The sequence below is a fragment of the Talpa occidentalis genome, unplaced genomic scaffold (assembly GCF_014898055.3).
Source record: "Talpa occidentalis isolate TD23 unplaced genomic scaffold, MPIMG_talOcc4v2.1 talOcc4.10, whole genome shotgun sequence".
Classification (NCBI taxonomy): domain Eukaryota; kingdom Metazoa; phylum Chordata; class Mammalia; order Eulipotyphla; family Talpidae; genus Talpa; species Talpa occidentalis.
The window spans coordinates 37012650-37038289 of NW_023600993.1; the positions used below are offsets into that span (position 1 = coordinate 37012650).

General features: G+C 37.6%; 1 protein-coding gene and 1 non-coding gene across 5 annotated transcripts in view; both read right to left on the reverse strand.

The window, feature by feature from the left end:
• Window positions 1-1642: 1642 nt before the first annotated feature.
• The window catches only part of SFMBT1 (Scm like with four mbt domains 1), an 84941-nt gene continuing 60943 nt past the window's right edge, over window positions 1643-25640 (reverse strand). For all 4 annotated transcript variants that reach the window (XM_037530588.1, XM_037530578.2, XM_054694632.1 and 1 more), the window contains exons 10-21: window positions 25045-25127; window positions 21810-21936; window positions 20559-20672; window positions 18878-18920; window positions 16703-16767; window positions 11369-11508; window positions 10114-10223; window positions 9229-9404; window positions 4804-4982; window positions 4340-4585; window positions 3120-3248; window positions 1643-2325 (exon numbers count right to left, since the gene is read on the reverse strand). In XM_037530588.1, coding sequence (XP_037386485.1) covers window positions 2185-2325; window positions 3120-3248; window positions 4340-4585; window positions 4804-4982; window positions 9229-9404; window positions 10114-10223; window positions 11369-11508; window positions 16703-16767; window positions 18878-18920; window positions 20559-20672; window positions 21810-21936; window positions 25045-25127 — 1553 coding nt within the window. In that variant the 3' untranslated portion in view covers window positions 1643-2184. The remainder of the gene's footprint in view (window positions 2326-3119; window positions 3249-4339; window positions 4586-4803; window positions 4983-9228; window positions 9405-10113; window positions 10224-11368; window positions 11509-16702; window positions 16768-18877; window positions 18921-20558; window positions 20673-21809; window positions 21937-25044; window positions 25128-25640) is intronic.
• On the reverse strand, window positions 20946-21056 carry LOC119237723 (U6 spliceosomal RNA). Its single transcript, XR_005123375.1, has one exon. It is a non-coding gene; the product is annotated as a U6 spliceosomal RNA (small nuclear RNA).

Genomic DNA, 25640 nt, shown 5'->3' on the forward strand with positions numbered 1-25640 from the left:
TTGAATAGTCATGGTGCAGAAAGACAAGAAGGTTGGGCCCAGACTCTCTCTGGGACTGCTTAGGACCATGTGTTTCACCTTTCAGGGACTTTGCCCCTTTCACTGGTGAAGGACGGTGGTTCTAAATTCGGTGGTATCTGGAGAAGTCAAAAGAGAGACAATATAACATGATTCCTATATTTGGTAAATTTCCTTTTATAGGAAATAAATTTCATTTTCCTGAATAACATAACAATGTTAATTCCAGAAGTTTTTTGTTCCACTGATCATCTTCAATGAACCTTCTTTGCCTTAGCGTCTAGACTACTGAGCTCACAGAAATGTTATAAGATACAACCTTTTCAAAAGAGTATCTGCTAATTCACAAACATCTTATATATGCTTCTCTTTCATGGGCACAGAATAAATCAAATTTTAAAAATTTGGATCTCAAAGAAGTTAGTTCAAACATTAACTTTTACTTAAGTGAAGCTCCTTCCAGGTGTATCTGGTAGTAACCTAAGCAAAGAGTTGATGCTTTAATATATATTATTTGATTGGAGGGCTTAAAGTGGTTTATAAATTACCCAGTGAAGTCTACAGAATGTCTATAAAAGCAGGTGTGTGTGCTAGGGGTGGAAATGGTAAGGAAAGGAAAATCACAGTCAGTTTAAATAATATTATATTTATATAGTTGATTAGAATTTACTCAGTTTGTAGTTTTAAGACATTTTCAAATCTTGAAGAGGAATGATTTGGTTATAAATTTACAGGTGACTAAGATAATTTTAAAAGAACACACTCAGTAAAACTAACCATTTAATGAAAACTGTATCTTTCCTCATCTCATGGCTCGAATAGTACAGCTAATGCTATCATTCTACAACAGCTAGCAGCACAATCATAAGTGAAATCTGCCTAGAGTTTCACATCAACTTGAGTTGGGTCAAAGGAAATAACTAAAAGAAAACCAAGTTGTTGAGTGGGAAACCTCACACTTTAGAATATATTTAATTTAAAGGTTTAAAGGAAGAAAAGTGTAAACATGACTAGGCAAAGAGTTTTCCACAATCCTTAACCACCTCTCAATCTTTATCAATCACTGAAGATGCAGAAACTCCATGCTCTGCATCACCCTTCAAAACATTTTCTGTTGTGCTTCCTTACTATATGCTTGTAGATACAAGGGGGGGGGGCATAGGCTTTACTGTGGCTTAGTGATTTTTACCCAAATGACTCTAGAAATGAAAGAAAAACAACTGAGGAGAAAAATAAACACAAAATGAAAGACTCTAAGAACCAGCTGGGGATGGGGAAGAGTAATTAAAAAGAAATACCAACAATCTCTGAAATATTACTTGAAGCAGACAGCCTAAGCTAGGTCAAGATGGAAAATAATGACTGCAAAGTCCCTAGGCCAGGTAAGTTATGGGATAGTATAAGTGTTCACACAATGTTTTTTAAGACAGCAAACTTATTTTCCTCCACCTCTTATCATTGTCTTAGTGTTTGTGTTGCTTAAAAATGGAATCATACAAAAAACCTCATACATGGCTGTAAGCTCAATTATCAACAGAGGTAGTAAAACCAAGGAACTCCTAAGAATAGATTTTTAAAATGGATCAAAGTGTGACTGTACATTCAAAACCCTAGAGTCACAAAATCATCCCCCAAATGAACTGTTTTAATTTAAGAAAGCTTAAAAACACAATGACAAAGCAGCACTGATGTGCCTTAGGCACTGTCCCAAATCAGTGCTGACTTAAAGCTAGGTCCTCTCTTTCTAAGAAAGAGAAAGCACAGAACAAAGTTCAATCTACAATGGGAAGGAACAGAATAAAAAGAAAACCAAAAGGGTTCTTTCCAACAGCCTAGATTATTCCTTCTTTTCAGGCCACACCAAAGGAAATCCTTATTCTTCTTACGTAGAGTCCTTTCTTCACAACCTTTTTTTTTTTTTCTTTTTTTTTTTTTTTAATGGCAATCTGCTGAACAAGAGATGCCCGCATGTTCACTGGCAGGAGAGCCACTTCTGTGCAGATTTTGCTTCCTCAGTGTGGATCCTCCTTCCCTGAAAGTGCAAAGAGAGCAAGCCGACACCCATTGGGCCCAGAGCCCCAGGACTATTTCAGCTCCACTTGTAGAGCAGGTGAAGGATTTGCTGCATTTGTGCTTCAAAGACACAGCTCACTTTGGTTGTTCTCCTTAGTTGGCAAACTGCTCATAAAAAGCAAACTTGATCCTCTCTATGTGGTGGCAAAGTTTGATGGCAGGGCCCAATTTTAAGTCCATGCACTCTTGAACAGTGGGAAGGGTAAGGAGCAACAGGGCCTGCCCATCAATTTCCTGTTAAAGCATAAAATACAAATTATCTATGATGTACACATGAATGGCAACTCAGATCATGATAGCTCTGTTCACTTAGGCTTTATCAAAATCAGAGTCCTTGTGCTTTTCTTTCATTATGTTTTATCATCCATGTCCTTTAAAATGTGTCTCATAGACCTTCACACTAATGAATCTTCAGAATTAGTAATCAAGTTTTATGACGGATAAGAATTCATTCTAGTAAACCAACTAGACTTACAGTTGGCAAGAAAATGTGCCAAAAGAAATGTCTTTTTTAGAGGACTCTTTGAAAATCTGAAAGAAAATATAAATTGTAAACTCAATTTTTCCTACTCTGTAGGAATGTAATATTTATAAAACACTGATAAGTTCTTCAAATAGATTTTTAACTCACCAATTAACAAAACAAACTTATTTCATACTTATTTAAGGCCACAGAACTATTTCAGAAAACTTGCCTTAAAATTAATCATCCCTTTATAGCCAAACAAATTACATGTTATTTTTTTAAACAAACAAATCACTATTTTGGAAATTATTAAGCCTGGCATGCCTGATTTTAACCTTTTAAATATTTGGGGGATGGAAACAAATTCTAAGAAAAATAGGAATGCGCTGATGATCTGCTTTAGCTTTCAAGGAAGTCAGATATGTAAAACCATCTTTCTAATAAAAGGAAACTAAAGTAATTTTCTTTTGGATAGAAATACTTCTCCTAAGACTTGCTATTGCATCCAAAGTCCTTTGCTAAAGAGACATATTAACTAAAAAGTAAAGATCTCTGTGATTACCTGGTCTAAGAATATTCTTGCTAAAGGAGCACAATCAGTTGATCTGATGAACCGCACAACATCTGCCACACTCCACTTCAGGGGGTTACTGTCCAGATGAAGCCTTTCAGCAACTTCAATCCTTATTTCCTTCATTCCCCACAACAAAATCAAACCAAATGGTGTAAGAACTATTTTATTCTAAAAACATCCCTAGAAACATTAGGTACTCAGAAATGCTTGCCTTTTATAATAAGAATTATCAGTGGGGGGTGGAGGGAAGTGGAGATTTATTTGAACAATTCAACAGAAAAAAATAGTTTCTAAATCTCCCATTTGCTCCTTGGTGTATTTCAACACACTCTCTGGTAGGGAGTTAAGTGGGATGGTATTTCTTTCTTTTTTTTTTTTTTTTTATAAGTTCATTCCATATATTTTTTTTTAAATATTTATTTATTTATACAAGCACTGGGTACAGTCAGAAGCGCGGGAGGGTTAGAGAATTCACCAGAGCCAGAGCGGGGAGCAGAGCAGGCAGGAGGACTGATGTACACTGCTGAGGGGAGCAGTGGGCGGCAGGAGAGGTCTGCGCGCCATGTGGGACCCTCCTCCAGTGGCCGGGGAGCAGCCGGGGATCGAACAGGCGCCGCAGAGGCCATCGAACAGGCGCCGCAGAGGCCGTGGGCAGCTTCGCAACCCAGCGCTCAACCGCTGCGCCACCGGGGAGGCCCTGGGATGGTATTTCTAAAGAGACAGTTTAACTAAATTATCAGGAGAAATTAGTATTTCTGTTCATAGAATATATTTAAACAGCAATCCAGTTTTAAGACACTAACTTAATTATCATTCTTTTAGTATATGTGTGTTATATAACATTAGAAAAAATAGTTTAAGGAGAATCAAAAGGATAATTTCTACCAAACCATATTATGAAAAACACTTAGAAAAAGAATTTTTCCAAAACTCAGTAACAGGCTACAAATAAACTAGCAATGCAAACATTGCTAATACTTAAAACTATTAGCCACTCTGAGAGGCCTTCCTCCTTAAGAAGCACCTGATTTCCAAACAATCTTTGAGACACAAATATATCAGTGATTTTGTAATCATTTACAAAGACCCAGGAAATTCACCTATAGTCTATACTGAAATAAATGGAATGCTGAAATCATTAACAACTGGTTCTAGTGGGAAATTCTAACATGAGAAAAAAGGAAGACTGTGTTTTTTAAAATGGGTACCTTTGGTGAAGGAGGTTTATTTTCATCATCAGAAAATGAAAAAGTACGAAGCTCTCTTTTTCTCCTTTGTCTATCTGGAGGCAGCGATGTAGATATCTCACTTTGGGTGGGAGAGGAGGAGCATGACTTTTTTTCTGACATTTCTGACTCCTCCTGCAGCTCATCTTGCTGCTCAGATGTACTGCCCTCACTTAGGGAGTCGTCATCCCCTTCATCTGGGTCATCCTCCTCTTCACCCCCACTTCCCTAGAGGGAAAGGGAAACATTCATTGAAATTCGGGACAAACCAGTTCCTGGGTCACAAAACCATCTATTAGGTCAAGACATCTAAATTAGAAAGACCTGTGGCATTCTTTGTGTGTCTGTATGGGAAAGCAGTGATCTACTGGCTTCTAGATATTACAGATTACATCACAGATCAGATTACATCACAGATCTCTCTCCTTTAAATCATATAAAGATACCTGGGGAGATCCTGCTGGAGTATTATCAACAGATGCAGAAGAGCGTTTCTTCTTATGAACAAAAACATTTTTCCTCCTCTTTCTCCTTTTACTGGCTTTTTTCAGGGCACAGGCTAAATTACTGTGCCCACCAGGTGGCCTCCCAATTCTTTTATTTTTCTTCTTTCCATAATAGTGTGCTAAATGTGAATGACAAAGAAAAAGTAGTTTCACTGTTTCTGGGTACCTCAAAATCACAAGAATTCTAATAGCATAGCAGAAAACTGTTATACTTCATGTGAGTAAAGTTTAAATACCAGATCTTAAACATAGTTTGATTAGCGACAAATGCATAAACCTGAATAACCTTCCCCCATCAAGATGTAGAACATTTCCATCAACCCAGAAAGTTCCACTCTTCCTTTCAAGTTAGTCCTCCTCACCAAAAGCAACCACTCTTCTGATTTCCATCACTAAGAATAGTTCTGCCTCATCTCTGGAACCATTTGGTGGTATGTTTTGGGGCATGGCTTCTTTCATTTGGTATGTTTTTGAGTTTTATCTATGCTGTTGTGTGTATGAGTAGTTTTTTCATTTATATTAATAAATAGCTTTCTATTATATAATGACACCAGTTTAGTCTTCTGTTTATGAGCAGTTGCGCTTTTTTTCAACATTAACTATGTTGCAATGAACATTCTTGCAAAAGGCTTTCAGTAGACATATTTTCCTGGGACAGCAACATATGAATGTTATTGCCGGACCAGGGATGGGCAGGTGTATGATTCACTTTTAAAAAACTACTGAACAGCTTTCTAAAAGGGAGGTGAATTTTATACTCTGACCAGTAATGAATGAAAAATCTAGTTGTTTACTATCTTTGCCAACAAAAGGGATTGTCAGTCTTTTTTATTTTAGCCAATCTAGTGGGGGAGTAGTAACTTCTCTTTGCAGTTTTAATTTACATTTCCCTGATAACTAATAATACTGAATACCACTTTTTCATGTGCTTGTTATTGGCAATTTGCCTATCTTTTTTTGTCAAGTGTCCAAGTCTTTTATTCATTTGTTAAAGCTGTTTTGTTTTGCATTTTTAAAAGATTTTATTTATGCATGCATGTAAGAACTGGGGTCCAGGCCAGAGGTGTGGGGGGAGGTGGTAAGAGGATTCACCAGAGACAGAGTGGGGAGCAGAACAGGTGGATAGACTGAAGTACACTGCTGAGGGGAGCAGCGGGCGAGTCAGGAGAGGTCTGCTGTGTCAGGAATTGAACTCACGCAGCAATGTGGCTAGATAATGGATAGCTTGATAGTGCTGAGACTTTAACCCCTACACCACCAGGTAGGCCCTTGTTTTGCATTTTTTGAGATATAATTCTCGTAACATAAAATTCATCATTTTATTTTTTTTTAAAGATTTATTTATGCATACAAGAGCTGGGGTACAGGCCAGAGATGCGAGGACTGAGTGGAGAACAGAACAGGCAGATTGACTGAAATACACTGCTGAGGGGAGCAGCGGGCAAGTCAGGGGAGGTCTGCTGCATGATGTGGCTCTCTCCCTGGCAGGCAGTTGGGGATTGAACTCATGCTGCAGAGGCTGTGTATTGCTTTATAGTGTGGTGTTTAACCCCTTGCACCACCACGGAGGCCCAAAATTCATCATTTTAAAGTGTACACATTCACTGGGTTTTAGTGCACATTTTAGTATATGTTATACAACCATTACTACTATCTAATTCCAGAACATTCTGATTCTTTTTTTGAATTGAGGCAAAATTCACATAACCATTTTTAAATGAACAGTTTAGTGGTTTTAATGTATTCACAATGTTGTACAGATACCAGCTTTCTCTAACTTCAAAAATTCTTATTGTGTTGTGAGAGTTTTTAATATATTCTGGGGATAAGTTCTTTGTTGGATATATACACATATATGAAACATATACATATATATGTATATACAGGATACAGTGTACATAATTTTTATTTGTGAGATATAGCAAGAACATTTTCTCCAAGACAGTGACTTGTCTTTTCCATTTTATAAACAGTATTATTAAAAAGCAGATTTTTAATTTTGGTGATGTTTATTAATTTTTCCCTTTATGTTGGTGTCTTGAGGATATCCTTGTTTTCTTCTAGAAGCTTAATAGCTTTAGCTTTTATATTAGGTCTATGATACATCTTGATTTTTGTAGAAATTGAGGTACAAGCCAAGGAATTTTGTTTTTTTGATTTGGATAGCAAATTGTATTACTGCCATTTGTTGAAAGAATTTCCTTTCTCCATTAATTTTTTTTGTCATCTCTGATGACAATCATTTAACCACATAAGTTGTTTCACATTTTTTGGCTCTATTTCTGAACTCTCTATTCTGTGCCATCACGCTGACTACTGGGTCAGCAATACCCCACACTCTTAATTACTATAGCTTTCTTGTAAAATTTGAAGTCCTCCAATTTTAATCTTTTCTAGAATTGTTTTGGCAATTCTAGATCCTTCACATATTTATATATCAAGTAGAATACAGAGACAATTAAAGAAATGAGACATATATTTTAGCTGAGTTAGATATTGAAATATAATTTTTGCAGAAAAAAACGTAAGTTCTTCTAAAGGATGTATATAGAACATACATCCATTTGACGTTACTCAAATTACTAATTAAGAAAAATTACAAAGACTGTCTCCTAAAATCTAAGCTAGTTTCAAATGTATCATTGTTAAAACAGAAAAAAAAAAAAAGGCATAACAAAATCCATGCATCTTCCAAAGGCTCGAAGTGGTGTGCTAAATATGGACTTACATGAAGAGGGTATTTTACTTAGCTACTAAAAGTTTGCAAAGTAAATGCTAACTCTGACATAGTAAACTAAGATAATCTGTGCCTTTAAGGAGTTAACAATCCAATAAATAGAAACTAGAAGGTTAGATTCTTACATGAATTTGTAATATTTATTAGAAAGTTCATTTTGCTAAAGTGGATCTTGGAACTAAAACATCAACATCTTGTATCTTATTGGAAATGCAGACACTTTGGTCATAGATACCCTCAGATCTGATGAGTCAGGACCCCTATTTTAACAAGACCCTCAGGTGATTTGCATACATAAAACTTATGAGGCACAGAATTAGAAATCCCTATTCTGCATTATATTGTGGGATTTAAGAAAAGGTTGAACACAATTTTGTCTTTTGGTAACAATACCTTGAAGAGGCTCTGAATTGGAAATTTCAACCTGTATGACTTTTTTCCTTTTTGCCATTTCACAAGGAAGAGAAGCAATGAGAAGGAACAGGTGATGGTTTGGTTCAGAGGTTTCCCATTACCTGCTCCATACCCTCCTACCTCCTCAACCACTCCTGCTCTTTGCTGCTTTTTAAAGGGGCCTCCCCGGTGGCGCAGACGCAGAGGGTTGAGCACAGTGCTGTGAAGCTGTCCACCACCTCCGCAGTGCCACCGGTTTGATTTGGTTCAATTCCCGCTCTGCAAGGGAGATTCCCACATGGGTCGACAGACCTCCCCTGTCGAGCCCGCTGCTCCCCTCAGCATTGTATTTCAGTCCTTCTGCCTGTTCTGCTCCCCAGTCTGTCTCTGGTGGATTCTCTCACCCTCCAGCCTCTGGCCTGTACCCCAGTGCTTGTATATATAAATAAATCTTAAAAAAAAAGAACTTATAATAAAAAAATAAAGACACTAAGCATGTTCTTTCTTGCCACATGCCTGTGCTCCTGCTGCCCTACCAAGAACAGTCTCACCCACATGTCTGCACACAGTTGGCTCTCTTGCTTCAGATTGTTACCTATCAGGAAGACAGTCCTGACCATCTGTATAAACTTCGCCCAACCTCCCTGTCTTCCTCACATTCCTACTTTACTTGCTTATTTTATTTCATTTTTCTCCATAGTACTTACCTCTCTATATTTGTTCACTTGTTTATTATCTGTCTTCCACATAAAAATGTAAACTCAATGAAGAAAGGGATTTTTTTCTTTACTCCTGTATGCCATGCCAATGCTCCTATAACAGTGGTGGCACACAGTGGACACATAAAATATACTTGCAGATTATGTGAATGAATTATATATTATTATATATCCCATTACATGCTTTATATACAATGCTCATATTATTATATTACATTACAGTATATTTGTGTGTGTATATTAGCAAACTAGGTTCTGTGGGCCAAATGTAGCCCACGGCCTGCGTTGGTATGGTACTCAAGCTAAAAATGGTTTTTACATTTTTAAAGGTGTTCTTTAAACAGTGAAAACAAAAAATAAATATACAAAAAAGATCATATGACCTGCAGCCCAAAATATTTACTATTAGGTCCTTTACAGACAAAGTTTGTATATCTCTGCACTAAGTGAATGCCTGTGAAATAAAAACTTACCAGGATAAAAGGTACAGGTAACAAATATGAAAAAATGACTCACTATATTTGGTCTTTGTAAGTACAGAACAGTTCTCAGAACATTTATCCAGAACCATCCGTGGACCGAAAAGATTAGGACAGCACTCCAGTTTGATACAGGTCTGCCGGCAGAATTCAGTTACCCGATCTGCTGTTTTCACTATTTCAACAGTAGCGCGATAACTCTTTCCTTTGTATCTGCCATTGGAAGACACCAGATACTAAGTTTAATGGGCCAGTTATTAACCACAGAAAAATCAACTATATTAACAGACGTAAACTTTTTTTTTACTACTTAGAATATTCTTTAAAGTTTAAGAACACTGAAAACAAGTTTATGCACATTGTAAGTAAATTTATAATTTAGTAAGCTATGATAATTAAAAGCTGGGGTATTTAAATTAGCAAAATATAGTTCTTGCTTTTGGTTCCTAAGTTTAAGTTTCAAATAGTAACTTCTACACTAACTACTGAAAGAACAATGACTTTTAGTAAATCTTTCTTTACCCTATGATAGTGACCCACAGTGTATGACCCATGGACCAGCATAACCTTCCAAGTGTCACCCATCCACGACAAAATCAGGTCAGGTAATAAGAGTAAACGTTTATAAAACTTTCATAGTAGTTTGCGAAAGTAATTTTATATTGCTCTCAAATTTAATAACAAAAATTGTTCTCATATTTTTGTGTCTTTCAAATTTCTTATTTCTTATAACTAATTTTTATCATATTTAATAAAAATATTGGCTCATGGCAGTATGGAAACTTAAAAAAGAAAACAACTGCTCCTTCATAAATAGCTGAAAAACTAACCAACAGAATGTAAGTATTCTAATATTATCCAAGAAGACCTGATTCCATGACCTGTTAGGGACAAATAAGAATAAAGTGCAGAACCTACTCACTTGGCTTTAAGGACTTCCCCACATCCATGCCATACAGAGTCTTTGTCCAGCTGCAGTTCCCGAAGGACTCGACTGGGTTTATAGGCTGCATTGATAAGTAAAGTGAGGACCTGAATTCCATTTTTTTAAAACCAAAACAAGAGTTGGGAAGGAAAAAAAAAATAGACCATTAGAACCCTAGAATGTCAATTAGGAGATCAATGCTAGCAATATTAATAAATATTAACAAAATAATAATGGTGAAGATGAGGCAGAGGGCCAAAGTTGTAAATAAGAAAGTAACCAGATCCTCCTTCAATATTCAAAACATTTTAGTGAAAAAGAAACAGGTACCATGAATTAAAAATCACTTTAATATATGCTTCTAAATCCTTTCCGAGTCAGTCACATCACACACACAAAAAAACTGTATTTGTTTGGGACACTTTGTAAGCAGCTGAGTCTTCTTGTTGCTGCAAGTATCTGTCCCAGAAGGCTCCAAGCTCCCACAGCATGCCTTTCTACTTTAATGACTAAGAGGTATAATACCCCTCACATATATTACTGATAGTATAGCACTGGCTGGGAAGTTCTGAAAGGCCAATGGATGTGTAGCTTTTTCAGGGTTAACACCACACAGTCTCTCAAGAACTAAAGTAACTGCATATTTTCTTTCATAGTTCTCATGTGGACTCTGACATCTGTGTTGACAGAAGTGAACCTGTTGTGTGTAGAACTGCTTAGGTGAATGACTTCTAGGGATCAGAAATAATTAAGTGCCCAATTTTCTTATCCAAAACATGAGAAAAGTTAGTCACTTTAAAAACATATTTATTTATTTATTTTACATCATTCTTCATTTTTGTACAATGTATGCTTTCTCATCTCAGTTATAGTGCCCATGAAATTCTCACCACCAATTCACCTGTGAACCATCACCCTAGTCCTTTGTGCTCTTCCCTCCCGTTTCGATTCTACCCCCTTCTCTCCCCTGGCAGAATGTCTCTGGTTTATAGTTGCCTGTTGATTTTGATTTTTACTTTAATAACTTTTTTCCCCCTTAATCCCTGATGTGGATCCCCTACATCCCTCCTATAAGTGAAACCATGCAGTATTTTTCTTTTTCTTTCTGGCTTATTTTACTGAGCATGATCCCTTCTAGCTCCATCCATGTTGGTAGAGTTGTCACATCTATGACATACAGATCCCTGTATGAGTAAATCTACAAGACTGCTGTGAAATTTCCAAGTTCCTTTGCTCTAGGCAAGAACCTTACCTCTCTGAGGACTAGGACACAGTTTCCAGGTCCTACACATTGAGGAAGCTCAGCAATTCTGCCTTTGTTAAGATATGGCCCTGAGAAACAACGGTGGTTGAAGTATATCTTTGGACAGCAATATTTTCCATTAATCATAACTGGGAAATGAAAAAAACAAATATTCAGAACAAAGTCATTGTCTACCTTTTGTTTCCAAAGATGAATGGGGAAGTGACTGGGAAACAAGAAGTCTATTTACCATCATATAAAGTTAAGAATTACATATTTTGAAGCTTAACACATTATCTGAGAATACCCTTCTGGTAGTGCAAGGGGTTGAGCACCGCACTGTGAAGTGATCCACGGCCTTTGCAGCACGAGTTCAATCCCTGGCCGGCCAGGGAGAAACCTGCATGGCAAGGCGGACCTTTCCTGTCTCGCCCGCTGGTCCCCTCAGCAGTGTATTTTGGTCAGTCTGCCTGTTCTGTTCCCCACTCTGTCTCTGGTGAATCCTCTCACCACCACCCCACCCCCGGCATCTCTGGCCTGTACTCCAGCTCTTGTATGCAAAAATAAATAAATCTAAAAAAAACCCCAAAACAACCCTATGGTGGCTTCCCTTAAAAAAAAGAAATACTGATAACTTTATAGATTCATCTGCTAATATCAAACAACATACTGAATTATGTGCAGATTAACTCCTGGGTAAATGCAATAATGTTCCAGGGGCCTGTATTTTTAGCACTAAAGGAAGTAGAGGATTTACTTTAAGAAGGCATGATGCTTCCTGATTGCCAATTATTCAATAATCTATTCTGAAATATTTCTAAGGGCTGAGACTACATTGTGACCACATCTCTAAGTTTTTCTTTTTAAAGATTTATTTATTTGCATACAAGAACTAGGGTGCAGGCTGGGGGCGGGGGTGGGTGAGAGGATTCACCAGAGGCAGTGGGAACAGAACAGGCACAGTGACTGAAAAACACTGTTGAGGGGAGCAGCTGGTGACATAAGAGAGGTCTGCTGCTGCGACATGTGGGTTAGCTGCCTGGCCTAGGGTTAGGGGATGGGGCGGGTGTCAAACTTGTGCTGCATTGGCTGACAATAGCTTGATAGTGCTGTGTCTTTAACCCCAGCGCCACCAGGGAGGCCCCCATATCTCTAAGTCTTTTTGGCATTATGGAATGTACCTAAGCCTTCAACTATTTTTCAGTATGAATATTGTACTGCAATGTAACTTTTTAATCTATCTCATAGTGGTTGGAAGTTAGCTAATAAATATAAAAAATTCAAAGGCACTAAAACATCTTCATTTTCATATAGAGCAGACAAACTCTTCTGATGATACTGCCCTATTAATCCAATGTTAAGGAAAGGAAATATGTATACATTGCCCACATTGCCCTGAAGTACACAGTATTCACTCTTTCATTAAGAATGTAGTCTTGGGCCTCCCTGTGGCGCAGCGGTTGAGCTCTGGGTTGCGAAGCTGCCCGCAGCCTCTGCAGCACCAGTTCGATCCCCGGCTGCTCCCCAGCCACTGGCGGAGGGTCCCACATGGCGCGCAGACCTCTCCTGCCGCCCGCTGCTCCCCTCAGCAGTGTACTTCGGTCTTTCTGCCTGCTCTGCTCCCCGCTCTGGCTCTGGTGAATTCTCTCACCCTCCCACGCTTCTGACTGTACCCAATGCTTGTATAAATAAATAAATAAATCTTAAAAAAAAAAAAAAAACTAGCCTTTGGGCCTCCCTGGTGGCCTAGGGATTAAGTGTCAGCACTATCCCCTCTATGGCCTGAGTCTGATGCCCTGCCAGAGAGATAACCCACATGGCGCAGCAGACCTCTCCTGTTTCGCCCGCTGCTCCCCTCAACAGTGCCTTTCAGTCAGTCTGCCTGCTCCGCTCCCCAATCTGTCTCTGGTGAATCCTCTCACCCCCTTACCCCCACCCTGCACCTCCTGCCTATACCCTATGCATAAATAAATAAAACAAATCTTTAAAAAAATAAAAGAATGTAGTCTCAGCACAGTGGTTATTATGTCTGTGTCCACTTACCCATTTGAACTCTGCCACCCAGATCCCTCTCTTTGGAATTAAGGTAGTTATGCTCCCTGCTGCTGGGAATGGTGATTGTAAAACTGTTCTGCAATTATCCTCAGTCAGGGTGTGATCTCAATAGAAAAGAGCCACTCTGCCCAAGGTTCTACCCTATGTGACGTGGAAAGGGAGCAGCAGCCAATTTTTAACAAGTAACCAATAAGGAATTACAAAGATATAGCCACCACTCTTCAGGCAAGGGTGACTCAGAGTGGCTATCCCAGTTTCCTGTATGACTGGTGGTAATTTCTGTTACAAATGGACTATAGTTGAACTTTCCCCTCTGCCCAATACTGCTTTCTTTACCCTGCCAGGAACTAGTCCCAAAAGCACTCCCCAATGAAACACCTGCATGTAAGTATCAGAGTCTCAGAATATGTTCCCAGGGTACACTGACCTATGACAAAACCTAGCCCAAACAAACTTGGTAGAGGTCACAACAGGAGATGTATATGCCTTAATTCTGTAGTTTCAGTTGGCATTAGTATAGTTAACATTAAAAAACAGTGCTTTCTTGTAATTTTTAAAATTTCTCTTACCCTTTGATAGCAAATCAAAACCACCATGAGAAGGTGATGTCTCATCTATTAGAATAGTGATTATCAAAAAGACAAAGTGTTGAAAAGGATGTGGAAAAAAGGGAACCCTTGTGCACTGTTTGTAAGAACGCAAATTGGTGCAGCCACTATGGAAAATAGTATGGAGGTTCCTCAAAAACTTAAACCAAAATTATAACATGAGACCCAAAAAGTCCCACTTTTGGGTATTTATCTGAATGAAATAAAAACACTAACTTGAAAAGATCTATGCACCCCTATGTTCAATGCAGCATTATTTACAATAGCCAAGACATGGAAGTCATCAATGGATGTATGGATAAAGAAAATACGGTATAAATATACTAGAATATTAGTCAATGAAATATTATTTGGCCACAAAAAGGAAATCCTGCCATTCATGACAAGCATGGACCTTGAAGGAAGTATGCTAAGTGAAATAACTCAGAAAAGGACAAAAACCCTATGATCTCACTTACATGTACAGAATGTGAAAAAACCCATCTCATAGACACAGAGAACACATGGTGACTACTGGGGCAGAGGGAGGTGGTGGTGACAGAGGTGGAAGAGACAGGGCAATGGGCGAAATGCGTAAAAGTGACCAAAACGTACAATAACTTCCAGCTATAAATAAGTCTTGGGGATGTAACCTGCAACATGGCAGCTATGGTTAATGATACTATATTATATACTTGAAAGTTGCTTAAGAGAGTACTTTTTTTTTTTTAAAAAAAGATTTCATTATTTACCCATACAAAAACTGGGGTACAAGTCAGAGGTGCTGGGGTTGGGGGTGAGAGGATTCACTATTCAGAGATAGAGTGGGGAACAGAACAGGCAGACTGACTGAAATACACTGCTGAGGGGAACAGTGGGCGAGACAGGAGAGGTCTGCTGCACCAACCATATGGGTCAGCTCCCTGGCCAGGGATGTAACTCCAAGTGTACATCTTAAAAGTTCTCCTCTGGGGCCTCCCTGGTGGCGCAAGGGGTTAAACACAGCACTGTGAAGCTATCTGCAGCCTCTGCAGCATGATTTTGAGCCCCGGCCGGCCAGAGAGCTACCCACATGGTGTAGCAGACCTCTCCTTACTTACCAGCTGCTCTGCTCAGCAGTGTATTTCAGTTGATCTGCCTTTTCTGTTCCCTGCTCAGTCTCTGCTGAATTCTCTCCCCCTCCACACCTCTGGCCACACCCCAGTTCTTTGTATGCATAAATAAATAAATCTTTAAAAAAAAAAAGTTTTCCTCTGAGGGGGAAAAATGTAAATAGGTATGGTGATGTTAATTAGATGTATTGTGATTATCTATAAAATGTACAAATGTCAAATCACTGTATTGTACATCTGAAATTAATATATCAATTATACAGCAACTTTTAAAAGGTAGTTGCAAAAGAGAAATTAGTACTAATGCTATTCTGCTGAGCATGCAAAAGACATGGTCAAGTAAGAATTATGATCAAGTGAGAGCTACCCCAGGAAGGCAAGGATGGTTTAACATTTAAAAAATTCTCCCAATGAAATTCACATTATAAACTTGAAAAATCGTATGATCATTCAATGCTGAAAAATATTTATTTTGTAAATATGAATGTATAAATGCTGAAGAAAAATTATTTTGTAAACATATACATACAAAAATGTTTCTGAACAAGGTTCACAGAAAACTAGAAGTATAGGGAAACTTCTTTAGCAGTTACGTATCAGTCAGCTATTTATATTAGAGAAAGTTTAGGGCTTTCCCTTTAATGTCATGAAAGTGCCACTACCACCCTATGTGTTAAATGCACTAAAAGTTCTGTAAAAAACTATAAGGAAATAAAAATAAACAAATAAAATTGTTATTCTAATAAAGGTAACTATTAAAAAAGTAAATGTGTTAAAACAGCTCAGATTCTGTTTAAGTGATATAATGAAAAGGCAGTAGGAAGAAGAGAGAAAAGTACTTTGAACTTGAGAAAAATTTGAGGTCCATTTTGACCCTACCAGCCATAGATTGTGTGACCACTGTGAACTCTGGTTTCCTTTCTTTTCTAGGCAACTACTAAATACCTTCCAAATAAATATCGGTACAAGAATACACAGTCAAGATGGTAAGTGCTATACAACCAGCAAAGGTCGTCAAGAGCAGTTCTAGGGAAAAAAACCTTTGGGTAAAAAAAAAAAAAAAAAAAAAAAAAACATGATTTTTGTCTCATTTATCAGGCATACCCTCTGGAATAATCTGTTTTCCCAATGACTATTATGACTATTTTTTTAACTGTAAAATACACACACACACACACACACACACGGGGGGGGGGAGAGAGAGAGAGAGAGAGAAAGAGAGAATGTTTATATCATTTTAAAAAAGGGTTTAAAAATGAGTAGATATCCATGTTTCAACTACTCAGCTTAAGAAAGACTATTGCCTGAAAAGCCTCAGGTTGTTTAAACTCAGTGATGGTAATACTGCCTCGAGGCACTGATAAGTGATCAGTAAAAAATAGCTATAATTATTATAAATAAACAGAAACTGCTTAGAGATAATTGTTAAACTAAATACATGTCTTCCAGTTACTATTCTAAAACACAATTAAGACACCCCTCTATGAAGCTACAGCCTATAATCAAATGTGTTCTTCAATTTATTTTTGGAAAAATCCATTAAAAGAAACTAAAGTTCCTCTTTTTCATAAGATTATATGTACTTTTACCTGAGTCTGCGGAGTTCAGCTCCTGATTCTTCAGGCCCTCATGGAGAGTCCTTGAAGATGGTATTCTGGGTCAAGAAAACACACAAAATCATGAGATAACCCTTAAGGTCAGTAAAGTCTAACAGCTAATTTCCCTCAAATCTAAGAAAGCAAATGTGGTAGGTTACAAAATTTGTAAGGGAAGGTGCTTCCCTTGATTTTACTTTAAAAAAAAAAAATTGTTTTTTAAAACTATGAACATGTTCCAACTTCTAACATTCTAGTTCTAAGAGCCAACAGTCTGCAGAAAATGCTGTGATACTACAAGTTCAAGTCAATTTTCTTTCATTTATATGAGCAACAAAGTATAGAATTCCTTGTGGGTTTCTTAATTCACAAGTAAACTTATTTTAAGCAAAAACCAAAATATTTTTTACACAGGATCTGTTTTCTTTAGTTTCAAAACTGAAGACAAATTATGTAAAAAAAAAAAAAAACAAAAATAACAACAACAATACAACACAACCTAGATTTACTCTGTATGTAGCAAGGCCAAAGTATTATTATCTTCTTAGAGTATGCCCTAACTAAGCATTAGCTCAGTCTTGATAATTCAGTCAATGAAAAACCCAAGGCCAGTTTTCATTATTGCTATCTCACACCTGTACCTGGGAAACAATACTGTGTTTTTTTCCTCCCACTTGTATTTTCATTTTTCTACTTAAAAGTAGCTACAAATTACATAGAATTTGCTATATACTAAATTGTGTACACTTTAGTTTCATTTGTTGAAACCCCAACACCCAGTATATGTTTGGAGATAGGGCTTTTAGGCAAATAAGGGTGAGGCTATAGTTTAATACGACTGGTGGCCATATAGTAAGAAAAATGGAAAAACATATCCCTAGCTTCTGCTTCCTGTCTGCGCCATGTGCAGACACAGCTTCCAAGCAAGCTAGGAAGAGAGCCCTGACCAGGAACCTAATTTGGTATCTTGATCTTGGACTATTAGCCTCCAAAACTATGAGAAAATAAATTTCTGTTGTTTTAAACCACCCAGTCTGTGTTACTTTGTTATGAGAGCCCAAGCAGACCAATACAGAATTGAAAACCCAATGTTTAAACACACAAACATACACACAGAAACCCTTGTATTTTTATGGCACTGCTAAATCCTTCTCAAAAGCCATGTATGAAGGTATTCTACTAAGGGTTTCTCAATGGGATACGAAGGCTCTCCTCTTGGTATGTCTTTTTTTTTAAGAGTTATCTTCTAATGCAAGTTTTCTTTCCCCCCACTGTGACAGATCATATTCTGATTTTCAATTTTTTAAAAGATTTATTTTATTTATGCATACAATGACTGGGATATAGGCCAGAGGTGCGGGGGTGAGAGGATTCACCAGAGACAGAGTGGGGAACAGAACAGGTGGATCTACTGAAAGACACTGCTGAGGGGAGCAGCAGGCAAGACAGGAGAGGTCTGCTGCACCATGTGGGTCAGCTCCCTGGCCTAGGATTGAACTCTTGCAGCAGTGGCTTATTAGTGACAGCTTATTAGTGCTGATACTTTAACCCCTGCACCACCAAGAGGCCCCTGATTTATAATTTTTGCTCTTCCTTAACAAATATGGCAGAAAGACTCCATTTCCTCTCTTTAATTCAAATAGCCTCAGGCTCTAATAGCCAAATCTCAACTCAGGGAGTATCATACAACCTCATTTTACCCTTTTGTTTATATAATGCCACTTTAGAAAATGTGTGCATCTATAAGAAGTATTCTGAGGACCTCCCCGGGAGTGCAAGGGGTAAGATGCAACCCATAAAGCTGTCCGCAGCCTCTGCAGCACAAGTTTGATCCTCCAGCCCGGCCAGGGAGCAACCCACACGGCTCAGCAGACCTTTTCTGACTCGCCCACTGCTCCCCTCAGCAGTGTACTTCGGTCAATCTGCCTGCTCTGTTCCCCACTCTGTCTTTGGTGAATCCTCTCACCCCCCTCTGGCCTGTATCCCAGCTCTTGTATGGAAAAATAAATCTTTTTAAAAAAAAAAAAAAGTATTCTGAATTGAAGGAGTATGTTCCCATCTGAGAAAATAACATATGAAGAGATATATTCTATTGAAATAGTTATTTCTTTTTCTAGAGATTCTCATTTTTAAATGTCAACTATACAAAATATTTGTTATATTACTTACTGTTTTTCTGGTTGAACCACTGCAATTTTCCTCTGTTTGTGTACTACAAGAACAAAACAAAAATATAAATGTCAAGAAAAATTTAAAAAAAAATTAAATATGTATTATATTAACAGCCTATTTAAAATCTGGTTCTGTGTATATTTAACTAGTAAATACTACAAATTAGTGCTACCTCTAAATATCCAGACTAAGGCACATTTTCTGTGTAGGAGTCTTTAAACAAAGACCAAAAATATTTTCAGGGTTCCCTGGGTCAATCAACTCTTATGAATATTTCCTAAGCAGGATATTTCCTAAGCAGGATATTCAAAATAACAGATATTCAAAAGAAAAACTGATTGTGACAAGGTGCCAAGACCATTCAATGGAGAAAGTAATTTTTTCCACAAATGGTGCTGGGAAAAGGGAATACCACCTAAACTCTTAACTTCCACCAAATACAAAAATAAACTCAAATGGATCAAAAATGTAAACATAAGAGCTGAAGCTATAAAACTCTTAGAAGAAAACAAAGGGAAACATCTTCATGATAATGAATTTGGTAATGATTTTTTGGCTATGATACCAAAAACACAGGAAACAAAAGAAAAAATAAATTGGACTTCATTAAAAATAAAACCGATGTCCAAAGGACACAGTCAAGAGAGGGAAAGCCACAGAATGGGAGAAAGTATCTACAAATCATCTATCTGGTAAGGGATTAATATCTAAACTATATAAAGAAATCTTAAAACTCAATAATTATAAAAATTAAAAAGATGGGTAAGGATTTATTAGGCATTTCTCCAAAGAAGATATAATAATGGCCAATAAGCACATGAAATGATGTTCAACGTAACAATTAGGGAAATGCAAATTAAAACCATAGTAAGATATCATCTCATACCCGCCAAAATGGCTATTACCCCAAAAAAGCCAACTAGCCTACCAGAAACCTTCCAGAAAACAGCAAGTGCTGGGGAGAATGTAAAACTTTTGGGTTGTAGGAAAAGTCATGATACATTTTTGCTTGAAAAACATAGAAAAAAATAAGTCATGACTTTTCCGACAACCCACATAACATAAATGAACTCTGAAAACATTATCCTAAGTAAGAGAAGTCATCACAAAAAACTACATATTATATGATTCCATTTATAGAGTTCATTTACACAAATGTACAGATCAGGTAAATCTATAGAGATGGAAAGGAGATTAGTAGCTGCCATGGGCTAGGGAAGAATGGAGAGATGATTACTAAGGGGTATGATGAAGCTGTTCTTAAAAGGGGGTGGGGTGGATGTCACTTTTAAGGTTAGATTATAAAAACATTCTGACTTCTTAAAGATAGCCAACTACAATGCTGTGAGCTGGCCTATGAAGAGGCCCTCAGTCCAAAAACCCACACAGAAATGAATTCTTGCCAGTAATTACCTCAATAAACTCAGGAGCAGAGCCTCCCCCAGTTGCACCATAGATGACTAGAGTCATCTTGATTGCAGCTTTGTGAGACACCTGGATCCAGAGGACCCAGCTAAGTTGTGTCCAAATTTCTGACCCACAAAAACACAGATGATGTTTGTTTCAGTAAATAATAACCATTTTATTTTTCTCTGAAATGTCCAGATTCATCCTGATGTTTGTAGTCACACAACAAATAATTTATCAATCAACCCCTGACACAGAAATACATAGCTACCGCGTGCTCGCCGAGGAGCGCTGAGGGGGTGGCCGTTGGTTTCACACCAACCCAAAGGAAATATGTCCATGGACTCCACACTCACAATACATTCAGGTATGGGCTTCTTAGAACCTGTTTAGATTTAAAAAATTATTTGTCAATTAAAAACCCCCTAAATTACTTCCTAGTTAATGTCCTACTATTTCAATAAAACAGTCTGTAATACTTTTACACAAAACACCTACTTTTTCATGTGTGACAAACACTAAGGAAAAAAGGAAAGCTGTCCCCCATGCATAAATGCTTAAAGACCAAAATGGACAGTGAATGTACCGGGTGATTCTCAGCTAGGGAACACCAAAAAGCAACTGGAATTACTAGTAGTCATATTCAGATGTTTTGTTTTGTTTTATAGAGCCCATCACAAATGTGCATGTCATCCTTGTGCAAGGAGCCATGCTAATCTTCTCTTTATGGTTTCAATTTTAGTGTATGTGCTATTGAAGTGAGAATAGCATTCAGATGTTAACAAAAGTCAGTCAACTCCAAGAAACAACTGGAAATCAAAGGGCAAAAGTAACTGTTCTACTCAATGAGAATATTAGGTATTCAGTAATACGCCAGGAGGTACACCAGTGAATTCAAAGTGACATAGGCAAGATACTCAGTAGGCATTGTGTAGAAGTCTATATTCAATACAAGTCCTGGAAATCTGCATTCAATGCTAACTCTATAAACTGGAAACAGTAAGTACCGAGTCAGTCAAATAAAAAAGAAATCTAGGCCATATATAGTTACTGCCACACTGAGTACTCACACTGTGCTTTCCATTCACAAACTAGTCCAACCCTTGAATATTACTTTTAGTATATCTTCTCTATTATACATACCTTTTGGTTCTATAAATTGGGGACAGCCAAAATATTATTTCTTGAATAAGCCAGGTGTAAAAATGTTCATGCTCATTTATATTTTCGTCACATCAAAATATATGCCATTTAACTTACACTTTTTTTCTCTTCAAGAAAATAGAGGACTCTATAGTTGATGTTTTTTATTTACAGTCATTTCCTCAAACTTGAAAGTCAAGGACAGGAAGATAAATTTTTAGAATTTACCTTAGAAATCTTGTATCACAAATTAGAATCTTGAATCGCAAATTAGCAGTCTCTGAATAAAACCCCTACATAGCTAATCATATTACAGAGGTAACAGGAAAAGCAAAGGATAGTGGTCACAGGTAGGCTTCTAAGGAATGTTAGCCCTTACCCTCTAGCTGGAGCCATAGATAGGAGCCTCTCACTGCAGTAATGGTAGCAACACACACTTCTTCAGGGAGAAGAGGGTTCACTGCCTCAAGTTTCATGTTTTCCTTAAATTCATGCTCAAAAATTGACTAGAAAATAAATTAATCAAACACAAAGAGAAAAACTCAGTATTAACTCATGTGCTCATCTGAGAACTTTTCCAACATTTTATATTTTTAAAATTAATATTCAATCCTAGAGTAACTCTTTAAAACTATAGCTTTATTTTGCTTTGTTTCTTAATGATGCAAAATAAAAATGTCTCATTTGGTGTTATAGGAAGTATGGTTTTTGAGTTCTGATATACCTGTGTTCTTGCTATCTATTTGAGCCTGCTCAAGCTGTGCAAACTCTCTTTGCCTCAATTTCCTCATCTATCAGATGACACAGAGATCAAAAAAGACAAATATCTTGGAGAAAACTGATTTTGCTAGAAGAAAACTTCCCCAAAGGTAGGGAGAAGTAACATACCCTGAACGATAAAACAAAACCAAACCAAAAAACTCTTCTTACAACCAGACTAGTATGCTATTTAAAAAAAATTCACGTAACATTAATAGTTCTGGAAAATCAAAACCTGGTATCAAAAATTAAAAACTCAAACAAAGACCAAGCAAACAAAGACCAAGAAACAGAAAACAAGAGAAAAAAAGATAAGTAGAGGATCCTGGTTCAGAGGATCCTCTGATTGAGAGGATCAACACAAATAAAAGAAATTCCAGAAAGAGAAAAGAAAAAAATGAAAGGATGGAAATCAAAGAAGAGACTCAAGCAACTTCTGGGCAGAGAAAGATACAAGTATCAAGAGAGAACATGCTCACTGAGCAGCCTACCACACAGATGGAGAGAAACTACACTAATACATCACTGTGAAATGTGGTGACAAAGATAGTCCATCCATAACCTGCCAGGGAGGGAGAAAAAGGAAAGTCACCTATGTAAGATCAAGTACAAGAATATTTTTCAATTTCTGAAAGCAACACAGAAAGGTAGAAAAAAATTGAGAAATACTTTAAAAGTTGTAAAACAACATAACTTCTGCTTAAAATTCCACATTGAGCCAAACTATTAGTCAAGTTAGTAGAATGAAGACATTCTCAGATATGCAATAGCTATAAAAATTTACTTCCTTAGCAGCCCATTCCAAAAAACTGAAACAGGTTCTATTAAAAGAAGTAAGTAGAGGGCCTCCCCGGTGGCACAGTGGTTGAGCGCTGGGTTGCGAAGCTGCCCGCAGCCTCCGCAGCCCCGGTTCGATCCCCGGGCTGCTCCCCGGCCACCAGAGGAGGGTCCCACATGGCGCGCAGACCTCTCCTGCCGCCCGCTGCTCCCCTCAGCAGTGTACTTCGGTCCTTCTGCCTGCTCTGCTCCCCGCTCTGGCTCTGGTGAATTTTCTCACCCTCCCGCGATTCTGACTGTACCCAGTGCTTGTATAAATAATAAATAAATAAATCTTTAAAAAAAAAAAAAAAAAAAAAAAAGAAGTAAGTAGAAAGAAGAGGTCTTAAGAAATATAAAACAGGAATCCCAACTCCTAACAACAGGAAGAGGCAATTCCTTAATGACACTGAAAGGTGATTTCCAGGATTAAAGCTACATGGCAAGCCCAGTGAGCGACCACCGAGGGGAAGAGAGGGCAAGGAGCCCTGCTAGAAGGGCTGTCATCTCAAAGGAAAATGTTACAAAGACAGATTTCCTTTGTAGAAATAGTTATGAGAGGTTGCTGAAAGGTATGGCAAGAGATAGCAATAAAAACAAAGAAATTAATCTATGAAAAACACGGCAATTATTAACTTGAGGATAAATTAAAAAGGGAAACTTAATACACTACAGTGCTCAGCTATAAATAATATCTGAATGTATATGATAATGTAAACACTCAATTCATATTTAACCAAAAATTGTAATATTAACTCTAAAGGGAAAAAGAGGCAAGATAGAGGAGAAACATAATATGAAATAGGTAACTCATGTTCATTTGCCATTAATAAGGAACCAAAAGACATGTCTAAAATTAATGACTCAAAAGACAGCAGCATATTATTTTGAAAATGAAGAAGTATACTTGTCAGAATAATAGTGAAAAGAACAAGAAGTAAATACTTCTTGGAAGGGAGACCTTGGAAATGGATAAGTAGGGAACTATTGTTTTTTAAGCTTTTTACTGCTGTTTGGCTTTTTAGTATCTTTAAGTAAACTTAATTTTTCTTCACTTAATATTTCATATTTTGAACAATCAAAAAATAATGAACTAAAATTTTTTAATTCACATGATTTTAGTTAATAAGAAAATAGAAACTTTTAAAAACTAACTACCTTAACAAATTTACTTCTGTAGTAAGTGAAAATTTCCTTGGACCATTTTATTCACTCATTTATTTATTTTTTAAGATTTTATTTATTTATTAATATAAGACTGGGGTACAGGTCAGAAGCACGGGAAGGTGAGAGAATTCACCAGAGCGGAGAGCAAAACAGGCAGACGGACTGAAGACACTGCTGAGGGGAGCAGCAGGCTAGACAGGAGAGGTCTGCTGTGCCATGTGGGGTTCTCCCTGGCCGGCAGGGAATCGAACCAGTGTTGCAGAGGCCGTGGACAGCTTTGTAGCATGGCGCTCAACCGCTGCGCTACCGGGGAGGCCCTTATTTTTTTTTTAAAGATTTATTTTATTTATTTATGCATACAAGAACTGGGGTGTAGGCCGTGGGGAGGGGGAGTGGGGTTACTCAAAACCACGCTGTCCTTCACCCAAGTGGTCCCTCAATCACCTTCCCTGCCTGAGACAGGCTCTACATTTCACTCTGCTGACGCTCAATTCCTCATAGCAAACTTCCATTTCCAATTACATGAGAGGATTCACCTAAGATAAAGTGGGGAGCAGAACAGGTAGATCTACTGAAATACACTGCTGAAGGGAGCAGTGGCGAGACAGGAGGGGTCTGCTGTGCCATATGGGTCAGCTGCCTGGCTGGGGATCGATCTTGTGCTGCAGTGGCTGCAGATAGCTTCATAGTGCTGAGACTTAAACCCCTTGCACCTTGAGGGAGGTCCATGGACCATTTTAGTACAATCAACAAGATGCTTATTTAGCTTAAGTGAAAAGACTGACTTCAGAGTAATAATCATAAAAAGCATGGAAAGCATAGCAGTCTTGGCAGCCTCAAAACAGTGCCCATGAGAGAATAGGAGTTCTCACCGGAGGGAAGCACCTCTGAGGAGCAGCTTCAGCACCACACTGTTTGAGGTAGTCAGCCCAATCAAAGTCCTGGCTGGGGTAGCCTAGTTAGGGACAAAAGAACAATGAGTCACACCACACATGTCTGCTGGTTTTACCATTCTGCCAGGTGTCCACTCACAAGTCCTAATTTTTTTCAGTTGAGGACTTGATCATTTTAGAGGGGGAAAAACACGTATAAATCCAAGGCATTAATTTTATAAAATAAAGCAATGTGGTCAAACTATAACAAAATTCTTCGGATACACTTTAAAACTTTCAAGTTTCAAACTAGGTAATCTATTTTGAACAATATTTTATATGATTTAGTTGCTGGCTATTTACCAAAAGAATTTAATACAATTATAATAACAGGATTTGGTTTGTACCAATAAATCCTATCTTATTAATAACTCTATTATGACTTTGACTCTAAACATAAAGAGACAGAAATAATCCAGAACACTATTTACTCAGTAAAGAATTTTCTTTCATAAATGTCTTTCCTTAAACATGTCTTGGCTACTACTGATAGAATATCAGAACTGCTTTCAGATTCATGTTCCATATGCACTTAT